The sequence below is a fragment of the Theropithecus gelada genome, chromosome 7b, assembly GCF_003255815.1.
Source record: "Theropithecus gelada isolate Dixy chromosome 7b, Tgel_1.0, whole genome shotgun sequence".
Classification (NCBI taxonomy): Eukaryota; Metazoa; Chordata; class Mammalia; order Primates; family Cercopithecidae; genus Theropithecus; species Theropithecus gelada.
The window spans coordinates 11,521,232-11,547,338 of record NC_037675.1 but is presented as its reverse complement, the minus strand read 5'-3'; the positions used below and the strand labels follow the sequence as shown (position 1 = coordinate 11,547,338).

Sequence of the window (26,107 nt, the reverse complement as noted above, 5' to 3'; positions counted from 1 at the left end):
AAGTTTTCTTAAATCCACTTTTCACTCAAAAACCAGTCCTCTGAGATTGGACATATTATACAAAGATAATCACATTATCCATGAACTATACAAGTTCAAAGTAACTGTGGTTATGTACAAACAAGCACATGTACCCTCTGAGTCTAAAATAAAATAAAGACGAAGTAACGTGATTAATGGAAAGAGATTTAATGTTACAACTGCCTTTTAGAATTTCCAGCCATGACTGGGCACAGTGGCTCACGCCTGTAATCCCAGCACTTTGGGATGTCAAGGCGGGCGGATCACCTAAGGTCAGGAGCTCGAGAAGAGCCTGGTCCACATGATAAAACCCCATCTCTACTAAAAATACAAAAATTAGCCAGGCGTGGTGGCAGGTGCCTGTAATCCCAGCTACCCAGGAGACGGATGTTGCAGTGCCAAGATTGTGCCACTGCACTCCAGCCTGGGCGATAGAGTGATAGAGTCAGACTCTGTCTCATTTAACACACACACACACAAAAAAAGATTTTCCAGTCATGTTTCCTTAAAATATCCAAAGTGAATAGTGGATATATACCTAGCAATCCCACTACTGGGTATCTACCCAGGGGAAAAGAAGTCATTATATGAAAAAGACGTTTGCACTCACATGTTTATAGCAGCACAATTTGCAATTGCAAAAATATGGAACCAGCCTAAATGCCCATCAACCAACAAGTGTATAAAGAAAATGTGGTATATACATACCATGGAATACTACTCAGCCATAAAAAGGAATAAAATAATGGCATTTGCAGCAACCTCAATGAAGCTGGAGACCATTATTCTAAGTGAAATAACTCAGGAATGGAAAACCAAACATTGGATGCAAAGGCATAAAAATGATATAATGGGAAGGAGGCTGAGGGATAAAAGACGACACATTGGGTGCAGTGTGCACTGCTCGGGTGATGGGTGCACCAAAATCTCAGAAATCACCACTAAAGAGCTTATCCATGTAACCAAACACCACCTGTTCCCTAAAACTACTGAAATCTTTTAAAAAATTTTAAGTGGATATATAAAGGAACATTTATAAACCATGATGCTTTAAACACTGGTAAGTTCTAGATTAACTGCTTTAATCCAAATTACTACTTTAATTATTAAAGAAGGATATGAGAATAGAGAACTCAAAATTCTTGTGGTTTTAACCTCTGTTTCACCATGTGTTGGTACAGAACCAACCAATTAGTTGTATTAGGTACAGTAATATCTGAATATCTGGATATCAACCTGAGATGGGTAAAGTAGTTAAGACCAGATGATTTCTGTCCCTTGTAGGCTTAAAGAAAATTTATTTCTGAGAACAGACCAGCAAATCCAGTACCACTATCTTTCTCTCATAAAATAAATTAATGACATCATCCTACCCCTTCAAAAGGCTGGTCTCAGCGGAACGGCCTATTTCATGGAAAGGAAAGTTAAAGCCTGCAGGTACACTGCCAACAGATGAGTTTTGTTGGGAAGAAGGTTTCTTAGGTGGCTATGCCACCTTTTATTAAAAGAAAACAGAATCCACTCCCATACTCAGTCAAATCAAACGGGACAGACGAGGCCAAAGTGGTTACCTCCTCCACAGTTTGATGTGCTCCTGATCTGAGTAGGCTTTAAGGCACTCGGCTATCCGGTCTCCAATTTTCAGTAGGCAGTTCCGGGTGTGTTCCAGCTGTTCTTGCACATTGAGCCCCTTGTCAGGTTTGTCGAGCTGTTTCAGTGCCTTTTTCACAGGCCTCATCCTCTCCTTACACTGCAACAGGACAAAAGAGTAAAGACATAAACAATCTGCAGAAAGTAAGTCTTGTCCTTTGCTTACTGCGCTCTCAATGAAAACACAGTCCACCCCTATGCCATACAATTGCTAGAGGAAGAGTGGGTAAAGCTAGTGCAGTGGAGTAAGTGTCAGTGTTAAAGTCAGAAAACCCTGAGGTGCAGTGCCAGCATCATCACTTAGAGTTATGTGTAACACTTCACGCCTTACTTAACTTCTCTAAATAGTGCTTCCTCATCTGCAAGAGGCATGGCATGCCTTACAAGCCCATTTTGAAGATCTAATGAGGAGCAGTATTACAGACCTAACCTGAAATTCTCCCACCACAAACTGTCTAAAAATACAGGATAAAATATTTACAAATCCTTTAGGCTTGAAAGAAAGCAAAAGAAAGGCTTCCAGATAAAGATGGTAAATAGAACACATCAATCTTTTCTCTGCCTCCCCAATCCCACTAAAACAATGGTAAAGGGAAGGTCCTTAAAAGAGACAAGCCCACAAAGACAGTGAAAACAAGCGAGAGGATAACAGCAACAAAATATTGGCAGCATGGGAAATGACAAAACAGATCTGAGAAAATGAAATTCGAAGCCAGGAGTAAAAAGAGCCAAGAAGTAACCCGGCTTACATGGCAAAACTCCCCCAAAGGTGAGCTGTCTTCAGAAGGAGAGACGAGGGCTAAAATGGGGAGTGGTTTAAAAACGCTTAAGAAGTAACACATATCCAGATTCGTAAAATACCCAGATCTCTAACTCCACCCAGCAACAAATACAAAGACTTATTCTCCAGAAAAGGATAAAAGAACCTCTGAGCTGGACTGCACAGGCACAGATGAGGGGTGAGCCCACCACATTGAAAACAGGATTATGTGAGCACGTGAGCAGTCACACAGGATGAGTCACCACCCAAGTCTTCTGCCTCTCAGATTCCAGAATGGAAAGAGCCAGGCCTTCACACTCCAGAGAGTCAGGAAACTGGGGCATTCTTCACAAAATGTGACCGCCCCAGAGGAAAAACCAAATGATCCTGACTACCCATCGGAAGTTCCTGCTAGATCATCCTATAGTGAAAACTTTCAAAGGAGATCAAGACCCACCACCCACATGCTCAAACTTCCAATGAGATGTTTAGTCCTCCACTCTTAAATATCAGCTGACAACTGAGGATCAGCAAAGCCATCAAGGCAATATGTGTAACATGAACAATGGAAAACAAAGACAAGTATAAAGATATTCAAGAGTGGTGGAGGAAAAAGATATTAGAAATAAATAATGTGAAACAAAGTTGAAGGAATCTCCCAGAAAGTAGAGTAAAAAGCAGAAATGAGCAACTTAAAAAGACAAAATTAGGGACCAACATCCAGAATTCAATATCCAAAAACAATAAATTCCATAAAGGTAAAACTGGGAACTTAGAGAAAATTACCACCGTATAATTCAAGAAAATTTCACAGAATAGTGTAGGGATATGGTTGTCAGCCACTGAGTATCTGGTACAATGAACTAAGTAAGACACGTGGCCATGAAATTTTCAAATAATGAAAACTCTACAAACTTCCATCACTTTGTGGTCATTTCCACAGCTATATACTTATGATCTGTGGATTTTTCTGTTGTATATCAATTTTTAAAAAGGGCATAAAATAAAAAATATACCAAAAACTAAAAGACTTCTGTAATGACTATAAAAAATAAAAGATTAGTATTAAGAAGGTAAAAAGAATTCCTACAGAAAAGGTAAGAAAAATAAATTATTCCAAATATATCAATTTGGAATAAATGAATAGGCAATTCACAAGGAACATGAATGACCACTAAAATATGAAAATAAAAGTCCAATGACCTTCAGTATTTCATAGCCCTCAGATTAGCAAAAATTAACAACTGTTAACTGAGTCAGAAATTAACAACTGTTTCTAAGGCTGGTAAGCAATTGGAACTTGAATTCATTGCTATAATTAATGCAATCTCTACAACTGCTTTCAAGAGTAACTCAGGTATCTAACAAAGTGGCAGATGTGTATACCTAATGAATGACCTACCATTTTTTGCTCAAGCCATACACCCTAGAGAAGCTCTCACTTGTGTGGTACAAGAAAATATGTGCAACAATTTCACTGTAGTCTATCTGCAGTAGCAAACACCTGGAAAAATCCTGATGTCCACCAATACGAGAAAGAATAAACTGTGGAAGAATAAATTGTGGGATAACATGAAACTTCAATGACAGCCACAATTAACATATATAAATCTCAAAAATGTTGACTGTTACGAGAGGAAAAACAAGTTATAGGATACACAAGTGTGCCAATTACAGTTTTAAGACAAGGAAATCAATCCTCTGTATTGTTTATATGTGGGAGGCCAGGCAGCACAATGGTTATGGACCCAACCTCTCATGCCAAACTGCCTGGGTCAAAACTGTGTTCCATGTCTTAGCTGTGTGACATAGGGCAAATCACTTAACTCTCTTCACCTTATTTTTAAATATGTAAAATGGAAACAATAGCCTACCTCACAGGATTGCTGTGGAAAAAATATACATAAAGCACATAAACATTAACTGGCTATTAATGTGAGCTACTATCATCTTTACAGATGTAAGTAGTAAAACTCTAGAACTACACGTTAAATATAAAAACTGAATTCGGAATCATGGTTACATCTGGGAGGTAAGAAAGAGAGAAAAGGCCCAGCGCGGTGGCTCACGCCTGTAATCCCAGCACTTTGGGAGGCCGAGGCGGGCGGATCACGAGGTCAGGAGTTCGAGACCGGCCTGACCAACATGGTGAAACCCCATCTCTACTAAAAATCCAAAAGTTAGCCGGGCATGGTGGTGCACGCCTGTAATCCCAGCTATTCAGGAGGCTGAGGCAGGAGAATTCCTTGAACCCAGGAGACAGGCTGCAGTGAGCCAAGATCACACCACTGTGCTCCAACCTGGGCGACAGAGCAAGACTCTGTCTCAAAAAAAAAAAAAAAAAAAAGAGAGGAAAAAAAGCATAGGTTGAGAGGGAGGTACACCCAGGGATTCAGCTTTATATTCTGAGTCTTAAAGAATTCAGATTTGACAAAACTTCATGGTATATTTATCAATGCCTATTATATCCCTGAAATTTCTCTGCATCTTTTAAAGATTTCATAATATAAAAACAAGATTAAATGAGTCATTTTTAAGAGCATTTTTTAAATGTCATGGTACCACAGAACATTAGATATCATTTTCTCTTATAAACACTTGGATAAGAAAGACTAGGAAACAGATTGGTTAGCTGACTATGTAGTTATTCATTTATTCAATTTACTCACTTACTGATACACTACTAGCATCTAAATGAACTTTATATAAAACATAATACTTGTCCTCAGACAGCTCACAGGCTAAAAAGAGACTTAATAGAGATAAAAGTGAAAGAAAACATTATCTATATACATACGTGTATAGATTTTAGATAACTCAGAAGAAGAAGTCAAAGAGAAGTTACAGGACAGGGTCAACAGGGTCCTTTGCTGCCACAGGACAGAAGTACTTTCAAATTTGGAAGAAAACAGCTTTTTCTTTCGGCCTGAAAGCGCTGTTTGATTAACGGATTTTGTGGAAGTATAGGGAGGAGAAACCACAGAGAGGTGGGAAAGGGATGGTGGCACAGTGAAATCTATACCTGCAGCTCCAGCCAGGGGCAAAGGAGCCTTGAGGACATACTGGCCTGCATCCAATCCCGTGCAAGACCTGGTCCATGCACTCGCTCCCCATCGCCTTGCCCTCCCCTCTTCTCCTGTTACCTTTTATTCTTCCTTCAGAACCCAACTCAAACATCACTTCCTTACACAAGCCCTTCTGGCATCCCCTGACTAGGTCAAATTCCCTTCTCACAGCATCTCCACAGTATGCACTCTCTCTCCTCCAGAGGCCTGTCTGTGACAGGTGCACCAACATGATTTGTGTAGTTATCTAACTCCCCTACTCAAATGTACAGTTTACAATGATAGAAATGGTTATCTATTCAACATGGTAACTCTGGGGGCTGGAACACAGAAAACATTCAATAAATATTTGCTCAGTGAACACTTCTCTTTCCCAAATGCCTCTAAGAGCCCTTGGAGCCTCTCTTAACTAGGAGCACAAGACATGAAATCCACTCCTTAAACTTCCCCTCAATAAAAGACAAGACAATCTCTTCCTGCCGGCCTGCTGAAGAGCACATGGTCTTCAGATATTGTAAGCAATGTGTTTCCAAAGTAATGTACTATTGCTCAGCTCAACTGAAGCTCTGGCTGGACCTATAAAAGGCAGAGCCACAGCAAGCACTGTGGCTGCAGACACTGGTATCCCCCAATTTCAAGACTTACTATGCTGAATGTCTCCTGGTCCAGATCATCATCCTCATCCTCTCCAATGGGGACAGGTTCACTTCCTGCTGTAATATGGACAGGACCCTGAGATCGCTTTGATTTACTCGAAGATTTGGCATCACCACTTTTAGGCTTTTAAAAAAGAGTTACAAGGAGTCATTGTCATTTGTGCAATCCTACCGTGGAATCTGGATTTCTTACCTATGTTGCGTTATTACAATGGGTAAATATGATGGTCTCAGTTTATTTTTTAAAAAGTAAAATAAAATCCTGAAACATCATGAAGACAAACCTATCTGATTAGCAGCTTAGTCACACATTATTCCCATTTCCATCTCTAAATGTACCCAATTATAACTTCAATTTCATCAGTGCTATTTTTGGGCTTCTACTCCTTTATCCATAAAATGCACAGAAATGTCATCAAGAGGTTAAGATCGTAAATTGGCAGAACTCTTCTAGAGTATCATGTAGCAACTTTTATTAACAGCATACCTTTTGATTTAGGAATCTGCTGCATTACTAAATTATTATAAATGAAATCTATATACATCTCAATTATATCGAAGGAAACGTTGCAGAAGGATATATAAAATGACTTCATGTACTTTTTTTTTCTTTTTTTGAGACAGATTCTTGCTCTGTCATCCAGGCTATAGTGTAGTGTCATGATCTCAGCTCACTGCAACTCTGCCTCCTGGGTTCAAGAGATTCTTCTGCCTCAGCCTCCCAAGTAGCTCGGATTACAGGCACACGCCACCACACCCAGCTAATTTTTGTATTTTTAGTAGAGACAGGGTTTCACCATGTTGTCCAGGCTGGTCTCGACCTCCTGACCTTGTGATCCGCCCACCTTGGCCTCCCAAAGTGCTGGGCTTACAGGTGGGAGCCACTGCGCTTGCTTGACTTCATGTACATTTTTAAGCATACAGCATGCTTTGTTTATAGTTATATGGATATGCACTATAATATGTACTACAAATATAAATACATGAATAGGAAGGTTTCAAACCCACTTCACAGTGGTGGTTATGGGGGGAACAGAGGAAGAGTAATAAAATCAGGGAAAAGGAACGGGGGCAGCTTCAACCGTACCAGTCATATGTTCATGAAATACAAAAGGTATCAGCCTCTCCCCCTGCCTGGCCCCACCAAATAAAAGAAAAAAGCCACTTAAAGTAAACACGAAAAAATGTTAACAACAGTTGTGATATCTGGAGAGTGGATAAACAGATGTTGGCTAAAATTGTTCTTTGTGTTTTTATTTTTTTAGTATTTTATTTAAGAAAAAGAATGTCTTTCTGTGGGAGCACAACTGCACAGGTTATTTGTCACAATATGGTCTATTAACATCAAAAATTAGAAAGTATTTCAAAATGGGAAATTCAAATTGCTTCTAACATGTTACACCCAAACAGAATCCTCCCCAACTATTAAAAATGTTTTTTGTTTGTTTGTTTGTTTTTTTGAGACAAGGTCTTGCTCTGTTGCCCAGCCTGGAGTGAAATGTGACACAACCATGGCTCAATGCAGCCTCGAGCTCCTGAGCCTAAGCAATCCTCTCACCTCTGCCTCCCAAGTAACTGGGCCCACAGGCACATGCCACAATGCCCAGCTAGATTTTTGCTTGTTTTTATTTTGTAGAGACGAGGTCTCCCTAAGTTGCCAAGGGTGTAAAAATGATTTTAACATTTATTCACTTGGAAAGTTGTGATATACTGCTAAGTGAGGAGAAAAGACTACCCAAACAGTCTAATCTGATTTTTGTATTTGTTTTTAAATGTTTATATTTAATAATATAAAATTTCAAAGTAAAAGTTTCAAAGTACTTATCAAGAAATCTATATTAGAGTTATCACTGGATATTAGAATTATAGCAGTTGTTTGTGTTTTGGCAATGATTTTACTGTGTTCAGACGTCAGCAAGTATACGTTGCAACACTGTACCAAATTATTGGGTTTAGAATGAACTTCATAAAACCCCTACGTAAAGGTTATAATAGCAAGGCTTTTCATCCATTTACATTCCAATAACTCTTGCTAATATTTGTTTTTGACTCGAACTCTTCTTCAAATTCAGTTGTGGACTGTGCTTCTCTAATATGAATCTGAGAACATATTTCGTATTTACATGTAAATGAAGATTTCTCTCACCTGTCCTATCTCATTCAAACATTTCCCCCTGAAATACGTAATAAAAGACCAAGTAAAGGCCTTCTTTTTTAAAAAACACCCCAAACTTGCAGGTTCCCCTCTCTCTGCAAGGACAAGTGCAGGTATTCCATCAACAGCCCCACCTATCCTTCTTAAACATACCCATAAAAAGACAATTATTGCAGGGCCCTCAAATCTCACGCTACTTCTAAATCCAAACGGGGAATTGCAAAGGCTGTGGGTATCTCCATGAACAGAAGGGCACCATTACCTTTTCCTTCTTATCTTTTGACTTTTTTCTTTCCTTGTCCCCTTCTTTGTCTTTCCTAGAACTCATTTGCTTCTCCTTGTTCTCCTTGTTCTCTTTCTTCTTCTGTTTTTTTTTCATTGGACTTTTTTCCAAGCCATCATCCTAGGAAACAAAACAGGGCTCTGAATTTTTATCACAAATTTTATATCTACTTATGTACTTTCTGGAAAAAGCAGCATTGCCCCCAGTGGTTCATCATTGTCTACACTTAGAAGCTTGTCTTCAAGCAAATAGCCTCAAGACACTCAGAAAAGTCTAAACTTTCCAGTAACAACCAGTTAAAACTGTAGAGGCAGAAGCTCTTTACTGATATCCTCTCATTTAATTCTCAGAGCAACCCTTCAACATGAGTTTTATCACTCTCATTTCACGGATGGAAACGGAGTACCAAAGAGATTATATACCTGTACACAGTCAGCTAATAACTGATTAGGTTGCTCGTATTTAAATTTATGTACTGGCCAGGCACATTGGCTCATGCTTATAATTCTAGTACTTTGGGAGGCTGAGGCAGACCTATCACCTGAGGTCAGGAGTTTGAGACCAACCTGGCGAACATGGTGAAATCCTGTCTCTTTTAAAAGTACAAAAATTATTTTAGGCAGGAGAATCGCTTGAACCCAGGAGGTGGAGGCTGCTGTGAGCCCAGATCGCGCCACTGCACTCTACCTTGGGTGACAAAGTAAGACTCTATCTCAAAAAAAAACTAGTAATAAATAAATTTATGTATATATGACTCAAATCCATGCTAGTTCCTGTACCCACTGCTGATCCTCTTGGAGCTAATATCCAAGTACAATTACACTTTCAGAAATTCCATAAAGTTGTCACTGAAATAGCACACTAAATGACACCAACTTACTATTCACTTTACTTAGACCAGAGGTTACAAACTGGCAAGCCAAACCCGACCCACGGGAGTTTTGTTAACGGAACTCCATAGCAGCTGTGCCCTTTACATTAGGCATGAGCTCTCTGGTAAACCACAGTCCTGACCACTCCCCCTCATTCCCAAGAATGAGGATACGTGTCAATCACCATTTATCATTAAAACTTTAGGCTGGGAGCAGTGGCTCACTCCTGTAATCCCAGCACTTTGGGAGGCCGAGGCAGGCAGATCACCTAATGTCAGGAGTTTGAGACCAGCCTGGCCAACATGGTGAAACCCTGTCTCTACTTAAAATACAAAAATTAGCCAGGCGTGCTGGCAGGTGCCTGTAATCCCAGCTACTCAGGAGGCTGAGATAGGAGAATTGCTTGAACGCAGGAGGCGGAGATTACAGTAAGCCAAGATTGTGCCATTGCACTCTAGGCTGTGGTACAAGAGTGAGACTTTGTCTCAAAAAGAAAAAAAAAAAAGCAACAAAACCTTTCAGAGTCCCCTTCATTTACTTCCATTATGTATGAATTTGCAGCTGCTGACTTAAACTATATTCCTCTCTGACAGATTAAGCAAAGACTTACATCTTCTATTTCCATTTAATCCACTCATAAACCAAACACACTTCAGATGATTTTATTCCAGCTGGCACAATAAGTATAGCTAAAATAAATAAATAACCCTCAACCGAAACCCCACTTCATACTTTCACTTCTCCCTCTTCTGATGGATTATCTGAATGCCTAGGAGATGAAAGCTCAATTCCATGCTCCTCTTTCAGCCTGGGCACTTTGTTTTCCTTCTTTACCCGAGGCTTTCGCTTCTTTAATTTGGCCTGGAAAAGGAGAGAAAATGATGATTAAAGTACAAATCAAGACCCTCGAAAGCATAACCAAACAACATGATGACTCTTTACGGCAGTAGCAGCCATATAATTCAAACAAGAAAATTCCAAGGAAATCAAAAGAGTGCAACTCATTTTACCTGACAAGACCAAACCAAAACAAATAAAAAACCTATAGGCCTTATACATAGCCTATACCACATTAAAATATCCATGTTCCTTTTTTTTTTTTCCGAGACGGAGTCTTGCTCTGTCACCCAGGCTGCAGTGTAGGGGTGCCATCTTGCCTCACTGCAACCTCCGCCTCCCAGGTTCAAACGATTCTCCTGCCTCAGCCTCTCGAGTAGCTAGGTGGGACTACAAGCACGTGCCACCACAACTGGCTAACTTTTAGTGTGTCTTTAGTAAAAACAGGGTTTTGCCATGTTGGTCAGACAGGTCTCAAACTCTTGACTTCAGGTGATCCACCCACCTCAGCCTCCCAAAGTGCTGGGATTACAGGCGTGAGCCACCTCACCAGCCAAAATATCCATACTCCTTAAACCTACTGATTCCATATTTTTGGAATCCATCCTAAAGATATAATTTTTTTTTTTTTTGAGACAGAGTCTTGCTCTGTCACTCAGGTTGGAGTGCCGTGGCGCAATCTCAGCTCACTGAAAGCTCTGCCTCTCGGGTTCACGCCATTCTCCTGCCACAGCCTCCCGAGTAGCTGGGACTACAGGCGCCCACCACCACACCTGGTTAATTTTTTGTATTTTCAGTAGAGACGGGGTTCCACCATGTTAGCCAGGATGATCTCTATCTCCTGACCTACTGATCCTCCCACCTCGGCCTCCCAAAGTGCTGGGATGATAGGCATGAGCCACCGTGCCCGGCTAAGATATAATTTTTTTTAAAAAAAGGAAAATCACTCTGTGTACAAAGATACAAATAAAGATAATATACTAAAGACATAATAGTAACATTAAAAAACCAGAAAGCAAGTTACATATAATAAGGAAAAGATTAAAATACTGTTTATCTGCCTAATGGGACATGATCTGTAACATGATCTAATCTGCCTTTCCAGAGCCTAACACATAATGTATTGCATACTCAACGTATTACATGAAGAATGAGACTTATGATCCTATTACTTGAAAAAAATGAGGTGTGGTATTATGGAGTTTTTTCCCTAAAATTTGCTTTGCTTATAATAATACAGGGAAATTAATATAAATGACATAGCTGCAAGAGAACTTAAAGAACACGCACACATGGGCTGCTAGTACAGTGTGTAATTTGTATTTCTTAGCTGGGATTCCATCTTTCTGGGCCTGAACTGAAATTACAAATTGGGGAAATAAAAGGAGATAAAGCTCAGGTGAATTCACTGAGAATTTAGTCGGTATTTCACATAGCAACTAAGGTCTAGTTTCAGAATTAACTGTGCATTCCAACTGTCAATTTTACTCTGGGATCCATTATTACAAGTACCACAGAGAGAGATATAACAACAGGCAAACCCATAGGTATTCAGTGCAGTCTGTTCCAAAACTGAGAAAGCAGAATAAAGAAACAGTAACAATATGTGTGGAATAGTGACACTGGGGAGCAAAGAGGATTAATTTGAAGCAACATTTCAGAAGGATGGGTTTGTAAGAAAGCTGCCAAGATGTTGTGGCCTTAAATGAATTTTTTTTGTTTTTTTTGAGATGGAGTCTTGCTCTGTTGCCTGGGCTGGAGTGCAGTGGCCTGATCTCGGCTCACTGTGAGCTCTGCCTCCCAGGTTCACACCATTCTCCTGCCTCAGCCTCCTAAGTAGCTGGGATTACAGGTGCGCGCCACCACATCCAGCTAATATTTTTGCATTTTTAGTAGAGATGGGGTTTCACCATGTTAGCCTGGATGGTCTTGATCTCCTGACCTCGTGATCCGCCCGCCTCAGCCTCCCAAAGTGCTGGGATTACAGGTGTGAGCCACCACACCAGGCCTAAATGAATGTTTCTATTATTACCAACCAAACCATCACTACTGGAAACTCAAAAACAACATCTGCCCTTGAGAAGGTGACATTCTGTGCAGTGCCCAGAAAGGGCCTCTGTCTTCCTACCTAATTCTGCAGGGTGGGAGCCTCAGGCTCCTGAAAAACACCCAGCTGGCAGTGTACTCACCTCTTCCCCGCCTGTCACAGTCCCCTTCTTCTCCAGACCCTTTCTGAGCAGCTTCAACAAGTAATCCGCTCGGGTCTGTAGCTGCTTCCCCTGAGGCTTTTTATCTGTCTCCACTGGCAGAATCTTCAACAAGAAAGGAAGAGAAGCACCCGCCACCACCCACATCCTGGTTAGTGGATCAGGATAAACAGAGACAACAAAAACTGAGCACAGTCCTTTCCCTCCCCAACCACCCAAAATATAGATTAAAGCCTCAGATCCTATCTCATGTCCATGGCTCCCAGTCACTGAAAATCCCTCACGAGCCGTTCTCATTTTACAAAATGGGATGGAGAAATCCAGCTCTCCCAATGGCTCCTACCTGTGCTGTTAACAGGGTAGAACAACTCAGGTAGGAGGGGCTTGTGGCTTCATCTGCTAGAGCATCCCAGCCGTCGTGGATTTCCTCCTTCCAGGAGCAGGGAATCCCTGGAGCTAGGTTAAAGCTTCGTTTTAGATTGAAAATGCTTCTTAGAGCATTGCCGGAGAGCACTGAGCTATGCCAGGACATGATCTCTTCCTTGCTACAACAATTGGGCCTCTTGCCAGACTGAATCTGGTCTCAGTGCTCAAGGCAGGGTGCTGTCACCCTCCTAAAACCCAGATGGGATGAGCACTGTTAAACGTGCCAGGAGCACAACATGGAGCAAATCCTACCAAAATTTGAGCCAGTCAGCCTTCCCTGCTTAAAGCTCCAACCATGGCCTTGCTACTTGCAACAGATAGGGTGGGAGGCTTGATTTTGTGGGAGAAGAACAGCCAACGTTTAATTCCATTACAAAGAATACCTAGGTGACATTCAATCATTATGTGAAGAACTGAAATATGGTTGTTTCAAATGTACTTTTAAACAAAAGGGCCAATAACTAAGGCCAAGGAATGTTTTTATCATTAACAAACTTACCTGGGTATTTATTGTAATGAAATCTGACCTATAATTAAGTATCAGAATTTTAAGATTTCTCCTATGGTTTCCCCAAAATTTCACCTGGCTACTGTCTTTTCCCTTTATCTTCATCTGTGAAACAGTGCCACAGACCACTAAAGATGGAAGTATTTCCAAGGAGAATGACTGTACTAATTTCTAATTTGATGCCCCCTCGAAAATAATTAGAAATAATCAATATAAAAATATTACACAACAAATCTTCTAGAAATCTCTAACATGGTAGGGTTACTTACTTTGTCAGTTAATTTAAGCTCTGGGTCTGTTTTAATTAACTCCCAGTTTCCATAGCCATGTTCATAAATTCCCAGCAACAGGCGAGAATCATCTTCCACCCCCCACTCTACATCAAAATGTGCAGCTTTGACACGACAGGTTAAGCAGTATCTAAAGAAAGTTTAAAAACAGGAAGACATTAGAAGAGGGGCCTTTTTGGCATGTTAAAGAGGAGACAGTAAAAACACTATGTAACTACACAAAGTCTAACTTCAAATCTATTTTCTTATGGTACAACTACCTAAGAATGTACACAAAATATACTCACTTTTTTTTTTCTTCAGGGTCCACAGGGATAGATTTATGCAGCATCTCAAACTCCTCTTCATGTTGGATAATGGATTTCACATTAACCTGAACTCCAGATATCTTGATTGTTGGACCTCTCCTTTTCCCTGGTCCTTTTCCTGAAGAATACCAATTTCACATTAGTTAAATGAAAATCTGCTTAAGTTCCACAGAAAACATGTGTCAACGAACCCTGACCTCTTAGTCTCTCTGAATATATCTCTGGCTTGTTATTTTGAAGATATAATCTATAATACAAAATTTTTTCTCAATGTCTGTAAAATAACCTTCGAACATTCAGTTTTTTAAGATTTGGAATTTTTTTAATTCACTGATGTTTATAGTTATATTTTAATCTTCCTGTTTGTTTCACACTACTTTGTTTCAAAATTAACAAAAGTAGATTCTGAGGGTATAATATTAGTGCTGAAGGTTTCTCTTTTTGTTTTCCTACCCATCCCACTAGCGGAGGTCAAAAAACTCTCAAGTATTTTAAACATGAACTTGATCTTCACAACACTATTACTGAAAAAACATGAGCTTAAGTTCGTATCTAACACATGTGAAATGATGAACAAGTGGTGGCTTAAGAAAATTACACTAGGCCGGGCGCGGTGGCTCAAGCCTGTAATCCCAGCACTTTGGGAGGCCGAGACGGGCAGATCACGAGGTCAGGAGATCGAGACCATCCTGGCTAACATGGTGAAACCCCGTCTCTACTGAAAAATACAAAAAACTAGCCGGGTGAGGTGGCGGGCACCTGTAGTTCCAGCTACTCAGGAGGCTGAGGCAGGAGAACGGCGTAAACCTGGGAGGCGAAGCTTGCAGTGAGCTGAGATCCGGCCACTGCACTCCAGCCTGGGCGACACAGCAAGACTCCGTCTCAAAAAAAAAAAAAAAAAAAGAAAAGAAAATTACACTAACCCGGCCGGGCACGGTGGCTCACACCTGTAATCCCGGCACTTTGGAAGGCCAAGGCAGACGGATCATGAGGTCAGGAGATCAAGACATACTGGCTAACACAGTGAAACCCCTTCTCTACTAAAAATACAAAAAATTAGCCGGGCATGGTAGTGGGCGCCTGTAGTCCCAGCTACTCGGGAGGCTGAGGCAGGAGAATGGCATGAACCCGGGAGGTGGAGCTTGCAGTGAGCCAAGATTGTGCCACTGCACTCCAGCCTGGGCGACAGAGCGAGACTCCGTCCCAAAAAAAATAAAAAGAAAAAGAAAGTTACCCTAACCCAAATTTCAAATTAAAATGATCACGGAAGTAAAAACGAAACCCCAATCAAATAGTCCAAGTTGAAATTCACGAGATAATGCTACCTGTTTATGAGAAGAAAACTCCTTTCAATAGAAAATAGGCATAACATATGAACAGACACTTTATAGAACAAAATGCAAGTGACCCTTAGAGATGTACAATCTTGTTCATTAAAAGAAAAATGAAATACCATTTCTCACCTATCAAACTGGCAAAACTCCAAACTTAAACTTTAACAATATATTCCGTTTGTGAGGCTTGTAAACAGGTACCAACAAATATTACTGGTGACCATGTAAATGGCACCAGACTTATGCAGAAGGATTTGGGAATATCAAAGCGAAGTATATATGCATTTTCCCAGGACCCAGCAATCCCACTTCTAGAAATTTATTCCAAAGATATGTTGGCAGAGATACAAAATGGTATATTCATTAAATCATTATTCATTGTGGCTTTCTTTATAATAACAAAAGACCAAGAACAACCCAAATATTAAATACTAGAGGAGAAGTGTGAATTGACATCTATCTACATGGTAGAATACTTGCAACTGTAAAAGGAAAGAGGATGATCTCTACATAATGATATGAATTTATCTCAGTCATGAAAATAAGCAGGTGCAAAAGAGAGTATGTTCTCTTCTGTGTAAGAAGGAAAATATACACACATACACACACACACACACACACACACTTAAATTTTAAAAAGAAACAAAGGAAAGATAAACTTACAACTAATAGAAACAGTGACCTATTAAGGAGGAAGAGAAGAAGGCTGGGGAACAAAAAAACAAAAACAAGATGCTCCAAATGTACCTTGTTTTATAGTTGTGACTTTGAACCATGTAAATGTTTTTACATAATTAAAAAAATTAAATCGAATCAAAATGAGAAAAGCAATCGCTAAATATTGAAAATAAATGCAAACAAAAGAGTCTAACTGTATATTAAGTTGGTGGCATAACCACACAGAGAAAAAAATAACTTTGAATAATTTAAAAATATATTTTGATTGTATATTGTTAGTGTGATATATTCTAAGATCAAAAAGAAATGCAAAGAAATTACACTTTGCATTTGAGCATTTTTTTGTTAACAGTAAGATTGGTATTGATGTTTGGAAAGACATGTTTAGGATAAAGCAAATATGTAATTATGTTAACATTTTTAGAAACAAAAATTTCAACCTAAGGGAAAAGAAGTATCAATAATCTTCCATTTGATCTAGAAATGTCAGCCTGGATTCAGAATATGCTGAATACCAGTTTACAGGAAGTACAGGTGTGAGGAAATAAGTTAACACCAAGAAGAAGCAATCAGCCAGATCCAGAATGTGAACATGCACAAAAAAAAAGAGGGATTTCGGGGAGAAGGGAGTGCTGTAAGGGAACAGCTCCACAAGATACTATGAGATAAAAAAAGCAAGCACAGAAAAGTGTGCATGCTGTACTACCATTTAAAAGGGAGAAAACATTATTCATTTCTCAAAAGCATCAAGAAGTAATAGGAATATGTTTTTCAGTTTTAAGCCATGTAGATGTATTACTTATTCAAAACAATTACAAAGAAAACATACTGGATGTTAAACCTAAAGTTTACTTTTGGGTGTATTCTGAATGTTATAAAAGCACATATTCAGATCATTTTGCAAACCATACAAGTTATTTGTCTTTTACAAAAAAGAACGTATCTTAAAATAAGTTTTGACTCTCTTGAAGATATTTTTAAATTATATCAAATTCAATAATAACCTTAAAGAGAAAAAAAGAAAATTTCAAAGCACAAATACTCACTTCTTAATAATAGCTAACACTGCAAGCTAGACACTATGCTAAACAATTTACAAGTATGGAATTATTCAATCATCCAAATCCTTTGAAGTAGATATTGTTACTCTATTTTGCAAATGAGATAGTTGAAGGGATATAACTTGACCAAAGTCTTATAACTAGGAAGTGGTAGAACCAAAATTCCAGATAACTGACTGCCTCCTTTTCTGGAGCCTGAACATTTAACTATAGCTCAAAGAAGCTGCAGAAGGGTAGCCTTACCTAATAGTCTGCCCAAAAAAATGCAGAAATGGCACAGATAAACCACAGTCTGGAGAAGTAGAATGATAACAACTTCATTTCTTTATTTAACTGATTTATTTATATTTTGAGACAGGGTTTTGCTCTGTCACACAGGCTGAAGTGCAGTGGCATGATCTTAACTCACTGCAGCCTCTGCCTCCTGGGCTCAAGTGAACCTCCCACCTCAGCCTCCCATGTAGCTGCGATTACAAGTGTGCATCCTACTACTCTCAGCTAATTTTTAAACTTTTTGTAGAGACAAGGTCTCACTTATATATTACCCAGACTGGACTTGAACTCCTGGGCTCAAGTGATCCTCTGGTCTCAGCCTCCCAAAGTGCTGGGATTACAGGCATGAGCCACTGCACCTGCCCTCCCTCATTTCTTTAAAGTTCACTATGAGGGTGCCCTTACCAATAACAACTTCAGAGTTCTCTCCTCACAAGCATTCCTATACCTCTTGCTTTTAAGGATATCACACAGGACAGGCAAAATCACTTTCTGGTATCAAAGAGAAAACACATTGCATGTCCAATCCAATGAGAACAAATTCTAGTGGCATGAAAATCTCAATGTAACAAAAATGTTTACAATATTCATCCAATATTTTATTTATTCCAATTAATTTTCTAAATCCTTTCCGTTTGCCATAACACACAATATATATCCAAGATAATTAACAACGCTTGTGCTCTATAACACCTCTTATTTGCAGGAAAAATACAGAGGTGTCCAGCAAGCTTTGCCCCTGGGTTTTACATCACTCAAACGAATTTAAACTTTCTACAGCAACATAAAAAGAAACCATTTCATCTTGTTCGTCACTCTACACCTTCTGCAAATCAACTTCATTTGTGAGTAGACATAGAATAGAATATTAAGCTCACAGAAACGCAGCTCAGAATAAACACCTCAAAGCACGAGGCATGTGTGTTCCTCAAGTCTGTCCTCAAAACGCCCTTTAGCAACAGAAATCCAGTCCACGAGTGCCAGCCTGTGAAGACTCACTAAAGCCAACTTCACTTACCCTCGCTGGCATTTTCTTTCAGCTGCTCTTCATATTCCTGCATTGCTGACACACAACTGTTGTGGATCAGTTCACCCAGGCGCTTCAGATCTGCCACCGACTTATCTACCAGCTCAGCATCACGTGCTATGCACTCCAGCCTGAGAAGGAACAAATATGGGGACACTTCAGCACCCTGTGCCCACTCTTCTTAAATGTCATGAGATGCCACTAGGCCTCATATAAGCTTCTCCTGCAAAGACACTTTTCTTTGTGTTCCTTTAGTGGTCATTCTAAGGCTCCAACAAGAACCCCTGGCCATTGAAGGCTAACATATTCATTTTCCATCATAAAAAATTGTGTCTTGAATATTCCACAAAACAAAACAATTCCAAAAAACAGAGAGGAAAGAAATAAACAATGAAAGCAAACTTTATTAAATAAATAGGCTGTTAGTGGCAGTAGGTGAAGTGCCTGAACACCATTTGTACTAGTTTGCTTCTTTGTATTCACTTTCCTTTCTCCAGCCTACTTTCATTCACTGCAATGTTCCTAGAAGCAGAGTATAGTTACTTTTACTACATGTTTAGTTGATCTCCATGTCATATGAAACACACAAATATATTAACTATATGTTTAGTTGATCTCCATGTCATATGAAGCACACAAACATATTAACAGCTAAAAAATAGGCTGTCAAAAGGTGCCAAGCCCCCTTTTCCACATCCTATTGGCTTTTACAGTAACTGGCCCAAAGACAGGCAGTCTACCCCTGGGTGGTCAGCAATAGTCCTGGAAAGATGCAGCTGACTTTCTTGGCTTTGCTGTGGCTTAATGCTACACATCACTACCTCCTCTCCAAATGGAGAGGACCAAACAAAAACAGACTTGTAATTTTCACCCACTCAAGAAATGTGTCAGAAGAAAGAGAAGGGAACCCAATATTTCCTTTAAATTAGGGCTTTTTAGATTTTATAGAAAGCAAAGTACCAAACTATTTGAAATAGAGTCTTCTGTTAAAATCCAACTTCTGAATCATTTTCTAAATGCTTATAGAATAGCAACAACAGCTACCCTTTTGGAAGTTATTATTGGCAAGGCTATATGAGTCCTTTGCATTTATTCCTCATAAAATCCTGCTAATTAGCAGAAGATTATAAAATCATCAAGAGCCTTTTACCTTTGACATTATTAAATCTAAGAACTAGGACACAAATAACTAAATACATTCTTTTCAACTGGAGTTATATGAACATCTCTCTGGAAATTATTTCACGCACTATGGTTTTGAATATACTTGCTTCATCTCCCTCACAAAGGTGAAAGTCTTTTTATGGACGGCCTGTCTTTACCATATTTGTCATCCCTCTGCAGAGGGACATGAATCAACAGGCACCCAATATATAAATGTTTGTAAATGAATGTTTCCAGAAAAAAAAAATGTTCCCGGCATTATTATTAAATGGAAAAAATTACCAAAAAAGAACGTACTATATAATAAAAGCAAAAAAGAGGAAGATAAGGGACTATTATGCTGAACTTACCGTTCAAGAGGGAGACCAAACTTCTTATAAGCCTTGATGAACCTAAGAATAGGATCAATAAAACATATTAAAAAAGAGACTTACTTTAGTTATGTTGATGCTAACATATTCTGTGATGACATATGAGCCATGCAAATTGTCAAAAGTAGAGTAGGCTCAATCCTTGCAACTACTGAAAAAATGAATAAATGTTGACTGTCTCTGAAACTAGTCAACTTAAAATAATGACTGCTAAAAATCTATTCAAATTAAAGATCAACTTTATTCTCAGTGACTGTCCATAAACCTGCTTAGATATATGCTAGAGAACTGCAACTTAGCTCTAATATCCTTTTAAGAAGGTACAAGTTTATAGACTTCATTGTGCCATAAAGGATTCAATCATCAAGACTCAATTGTGATAAACCCTTACATCGTTTTCATCAGCGTGTTCAGTTCACCATTGTTACCTTCAATACCATATTTTTCGTTATTAGAAAACCTATTATTTTTTAGCTGTTAAGATTTTTTTGACTGTCTCATATAGTTTTTGGATTAAGGCAAAGTAGAATATGATTTAAAACTTCTTAGGCAAACGATTTTGGAAACTCTACTGACCTCTCCTCCCAAAAATCCAATCTATCTTCTCACAAGTCTCTACCCTAAACTATGCTACATACCAACTCATGCCATCATCCCCATTCCTACAGGCTGGTCTCAGTACTTTCCACTAAAAACCAGGACTTCATGACACATCAAGGGCATCATGTAATATGCCAAATTACTACGATAATTGGGTTATATAACCATGTAAGGACAGACATTAAAGGAAAAAATGGAAATGAGAAGATATGGCTACAGAATAAAATGGGACTGAATATGACAATAGCTAAAAACAACATTAAAGAAACAGCACAGATACAAGGGTTAGGAAGATATTATATATGAACATAAACCTGAGGATTACTCCTTAACTCTGCATTTCTCCTTCTTGACAGACACTGAAATATTTTATATCTAAATAACACTTCAGATATGGCAGACTAACAGTCTGTGAAAATATGCTCCTCCATAAAAGCAATAGGAATGCTGGCATAAAGTGTCATAATCAGTATTGTCACAACTCTGGAAATTAACCAAATGCATGCAGCTATCTAAGAAATTTATTCAAGAAAATGGCTCATAGCCATCTAAGAAATTTATTCAAGAAAATGGCTTAGAGCCATCTAAGAAATTTATTCAAGAAAATGGCTCAGCAAGCTTCAGGGCATTTTTTAACTTGCACTATTCCCACCCCCTTAACCCCAGCTGCATGACAGCCTTGAAAACTAACACTTCTGCAACTACAATAGCTGTGCCAACCAGCAGCGTAGCAGCCACTGGAGGGTGAAGAAGAGGCTGGGAGTTCTACAAAAGCCCTATTCCCACAGAATGACTGGACCTGGCTAACAGCACCCTGAGAAGCTCCATTCTCAGGCTTGTCTTTATTGGATTGACCCAGAACTCACTCAGTGTGAATAGCCCTGTCCACAATTCATTGGTCAAAAACAATTAGATGCAAAGGTTTAACATCATGACGGCCTGAGGCAACATTACCAGTTGGAAATAACAAAAGGCTGAACAAAGACAAAAAGAAAAACTGGAGGGAAAGATGTCCATAGGATAGATACTCTGAAAAGCTCTGACACATGTGCTGGTCTGTGTCCATGCAGAGGAAAGATTTCAGAGGGTCCTTCCGCACATTCCTAGGACACCCTCTGTGCTTTGGCTTCCTGTCATCATCAGAGTCTTCCGTCTCACTCTCAGAAGCAGAGGATCTCTGGGCCTGCCTCTTAGACTCCCTGTCAGAGTCACTGTCATTTGTCTGAGCCTGAGAAAGACCTTGAGGAACTGTGCAAGCAGGAAATGAAACTTAAGGCAGAGTTGTCAACTGCCTTCCAGATCACTGAAACATGCCCCAACACACAAGGCTGATAGACTTACAGGGTCAAAGCATTTCAACAAAGGCTGATAGACTTACAGGGTCAAGGCATTTACGGAAATCTCTGTTCAATCATTAGCTGACCACTAAGCTAAAGGAGTAGAGACTACACATAACATGACAAGGATCACATAACATGACAAGGAATACAGACTTCAGAGAACTAGTACAGGAAAGTCACTAAACAAGCAAATACAATAGGAGCGGCAAACAACATATGGCTGGGAGGGGAGAACTGATTTCCAGAGTTGCCATATGACTTAAAATGTCCAATTTTTCAAAGAAAAAATTATGGGACATACAGAAAACCAAGAAGTAGGCTGGGCACGGTGTTTCACGCCTGTAATCCCAGCACTTTGGGAGGCCAAGGCGGGTGGATCACCTGAGGTTAGGCGTTCGAGACCAGCCAGGCCAACATGGTGAAACCCTGTTTCTACTAAAAATACAAAAATCAGCCGGACATTGTGTTGGGCACTTGTAATCCCAGCTACTCAGGAGGCTGAGGCAGGAGAATCGCTTGAACCCAGGAGGCAGAGGTTGCAGTGAGCTATGATTGCACCACTGCACTCCGCCTGGGTGATGGGAGCAAAACTCCATCTCAAAAAAAAAAAAAAAAAATATGAAGTATACATAGGAGAAAAAGCAGGTAATAGAAACCATCCCTAAGGAAGTCTAGCATGTAGGCTTATCAGACAAGGATGTTAATGAGCTATTACATATCTTTACAAGAGTTAAAAAAAAATCTGTCTGGAGAATTAAAAAGAAAGGACAAAAATGTTATCAATAGAAACAGAAAGGCTGTTTAAAAACAGACATTTTTTAAAGAGTGAAATAGAAATTCTAGAGTTGAAAACTACAATAACGGAAATGAAAAAAAATCACTGGGGAGGCTCAGCAGCAGGTATGAGCCTGAAGAAGAAAAACTGGCAAATCTGAAGATAGGCCAATTGAGACTATCCCACGTGAGAAACAGAAAAAAAGAAATTAGACTTTCTTTCAAAAATGAAGATGAAATTAAGACAGTGCCAGCTAAGCCAAAATAGAGAATCCGTTGTTAGCAGACCTGCCTCAAAAGAAAATGCTAAAAGAGAGTCCTTTGGGCAGACACGAAAGGACATAAAATAGTAACTGAAATCACATGAAGAAATAAGAGCACCCACGGAATAATAAAGTAAATATAAAAACAGTATACATGCATTTTTGTTTGTAACTCTTTTCCTTCTATCTGATTTTAAAAGACAACTAACTAGGCTGGGTGTGGATGGCTTACGCTTCTAATCCTAGCCCTTTGGGAGGCCGAGGCACAGCGATCACCTGAGGTCAGGAGTTCAAGACCAGCCTGGTCAACATGGTGAAATTCCATTTCTACTAAAAATACAAAAAAATTAGCCAGCATGGTGGCGGGCACCAGTAATCTCAGCTACTCGGGAGGCTGAGGCAGGACAGTCACTTGAACCTGGGAAGTGGAGGTTGCAGTGAGCCAAGATTGCACCACTGTACCCCCAGCCTGGGTGAGAAGAGCAAAACTCCGTCTCAGAAGAAAAAAAAAAAAAAAGAGACAACTAACTATATAAAGTATTAATTATAAAACTGCACTCATGGGTTTACAATGTGTAAAGATGTAATGTGTGACAACAGCACAAATGGGGGTGGTAAGCTATAACTGGAGCAAAGTTTTTATAATGCCATTGAAATTAAATTGACGCTAATTCAAAGTAAATTGTTCTAAGACGTTACTTGTAATCTCCAGGGCAATCACTAAGAAAATAAGTGAAAAAATAGTTTTTTTTTTTTACAGGTAATTAAAATGGTATATATTTAACACAAAAGAAAGTAGTAATGGGGAAATAAACAAAAAGGACATGACATATAGAAAACAAATAGCAAAGTGCAGACATAATTCCTACTTTATAATAACTGCATTAAATGTAAATAGACTAAACACTCTAAGAAAAAAAAGAGATTGGCCGAAAAAATATTTTTAAAAATTTTTAAGACACCTTTTTTTTTTTCCTTTTAGACAGAGTTTTGCTCTGTCACCCAGGCTGGAGTGCAGTGGTGCCATCTCAGCTCACTGCAAACCTCGGCCTCCCGGGTTCAAGCAATTCTCATGCCTCAGCCTCAGCCTCAGCCTCCCAAGTACCTGGGACTGCAGGTGTGTACCACCATACCCGGCTAATTTTTTGTATTTTTAGTAGAGGGTTTCGCCATATTGCCCAGGATGGTCTCAAACTCCTAGGTTCCAGTGATCTGCCTGCCTTGGCCTCCTAAAGTGCTGGGATTACAGGTGTGAACCACCATGCCTGGCCAAATACCATTTTTTTAAATTTCAAATACCGAAAAAGAAAGCTGGAGTGACTATACTATTATCAAACTGAAAATAGGCATTAAAACAAAAATTATTACTACAGACAGAAACACATGTTACAATAATAAAAAGGCCAACCAAGACCTATCGATTATAAAAAATATATACAATTAATAAGAGTCCAAAAACACATGAAGCAAAAACTGACAGAATTGAAGGAACAAATGGATCATATAAGAGTAACAGAGATGTCAACATCCCATTTTCAATAATGGGAAGAACAACTAGGCTGGGCACAGTGGCTCAGGCCTATAATCCCAACACATTGGGAGGCTGAAGCGGGAGGATACTTGAGGCCAGGAGTCTGAGACCAGCCTGGGCAACATAATGAAACCTTGTCCCTACAAAAAAAATTTTAATTAGCCAGACACGGTAGCACATGCCTGTAGTCCTGGCTACCTGGGAGGCTAAGGCAGGAGGATCACTTGAGCCCAGGAGTGTGAGGTTACAGTGAGATAAGATCATACTCCAGCCTGTGCAAGAGAGCAAGATTCTGACTCTACCAAAATAACCACAACTACACAGAAAATCAATAAAGAAATTAAAGACCTGAAAAACACTAAGCCAAATACGGCTATAGAACACACTGCCCCATAGCAGAAAACACATTCTTCTCAAAATCATACTGGGAATAGGGAGCAAGAGGAGGTAGGGTGTATATATATACACTACAAGTTTGGCTACAAATCCAAAATTGTTAAGACGATAAGTACAAGAGGGATGTGTTATATGCTATTCTGTCAGTAATTTGAAATATTTCTATTTTTCCATAGTAAATTAAACAAGAAGAATAGGTGTGACGTTTAAGTGAAAAGAAACACCTCACAGTTTCAAATATATGAAACTTAAAGGACTATTTAATATAATTATAATATGGATTAGGCCTTAAAACCATCCTTATACTTTCTATTTTCTTCAGGCTTAAAAAAAAAAAAAAAAGATGGAAACTGGAAAAAAAAAATTTGTAAGCAATAATTTTAGATTTTTTTTTTTGGGAGGACAGAGACATTTGAATCAGATACCAAGAAATGTATAGCAATCTCACATAGAAAGATGTCTAAAACTGATTTTAAATGGGATCAGGGAAAGCAACGTGCTGAACAACATGTTGTACATACTACTTATAAACCAAAGCAAACCACCAGCAAACTGATATCAGTACTAAAACGGGGTGGGACTGGGATTGTGGGGGAGGGGAGAGGTAGTGAGGGTAGACATATTTGTACCATTTTTATTTTTGACATTTTTTTATATACAGATATATAAGTCTGTATATATATGTATGTCAATTATCTTTCCCCCAGCTGAACTTTGTGAAAATGTTCTGAATAACCAGAGAATAAGAGAAACAGAGAGATGAACAACAAATAAAAGTGACCTCAACAGAAAGAAACCTTGGAGAAAGAAGAATAATCCTAAAGATCTGGGACAGGACCCAGCTTCTCTTGCCTTTTTTGTAGTATAAGCCTCTGCCTACCCTGTCACAATGTCCAGGATCCAGTCAACCCAAGACTTACAGTATGCATTTCCAAACAAGCTCAGTGAAACAGAGCCTCCACCAACCTTCGGATCTCTGCATCAGTAAATCCCTCCACGAGGTCCTTCCGCACACTCCTGGGACGCCCTCTGCGCTTTGGCTTCTTGTCATCATCAGAGTCTTCCGTCTCACTCTCAGAAGCAGAGGATCTCTGGGCCTGCCTCTTAGACTCAGTGTCAGAGTCACTGTCATTTGTCTGAGCCTGAGAAAGATTGAGGCAGTCACACTGTAACAAGTGCAAAGTTCAAGTGGTGAAAGGACTAAGAGAAGGCCATCTTAATTCTTTAGTACTCAGAACTTCTCATCACATCAGAAAA

General features: G+C 39.3%; 1 protein-coding gene across 1 annotated transcript in view; it reads right to left on the bottom strand.

The window, feature by feature from the left end:
• Positions 1-26,107, bottom strand: part of CHD2 (chromodomain helicase DNA binding protein 2) — a 146,699-nt gene that overhangs the window by 17,149 nt on the left and 103,443 nt on the right. Inside the window, exons 30-39 of the mRNA XM_025390911.1 lie at positions 25,817-25,992; positions 19,926-19,967; positions 18,403-18,542; positions 14,018-14,156; positions 13,710-13,860; positions 12,489-12,611; positions 10,195-10,323; positions 8,570-8,710; positions 6,142-6,276; positions 1,593-1,771 (exon numbers count right to left, since the gene is read on the bottom strand). Of these exons, the coding sequence (XP_025246696.1) occupies positions 1,593-1,771; positions 6,142-6,276; positions 8,570-8,710; positions 10,195-10,323; positions 12,489-12,611; positions 13,710-13,860; positions 14,018-14,156; positions 18,403-18,542; positions 19,926-19,967; positions 25,817-25,992 (1,355 nt within the window). The remainder of the gene's footprint in view (positions 1-1,592; positions 1,772-6,141; positions 6,277-8,569; positions 8,711-10,194; positions 10,324-12,488; positions 12,612-13,709; positions 13,861-14,017; positions 14,157-18,402; positions 18,543-19,925; positions 19,968-25,816; positions 25,993-26,107) is intronic.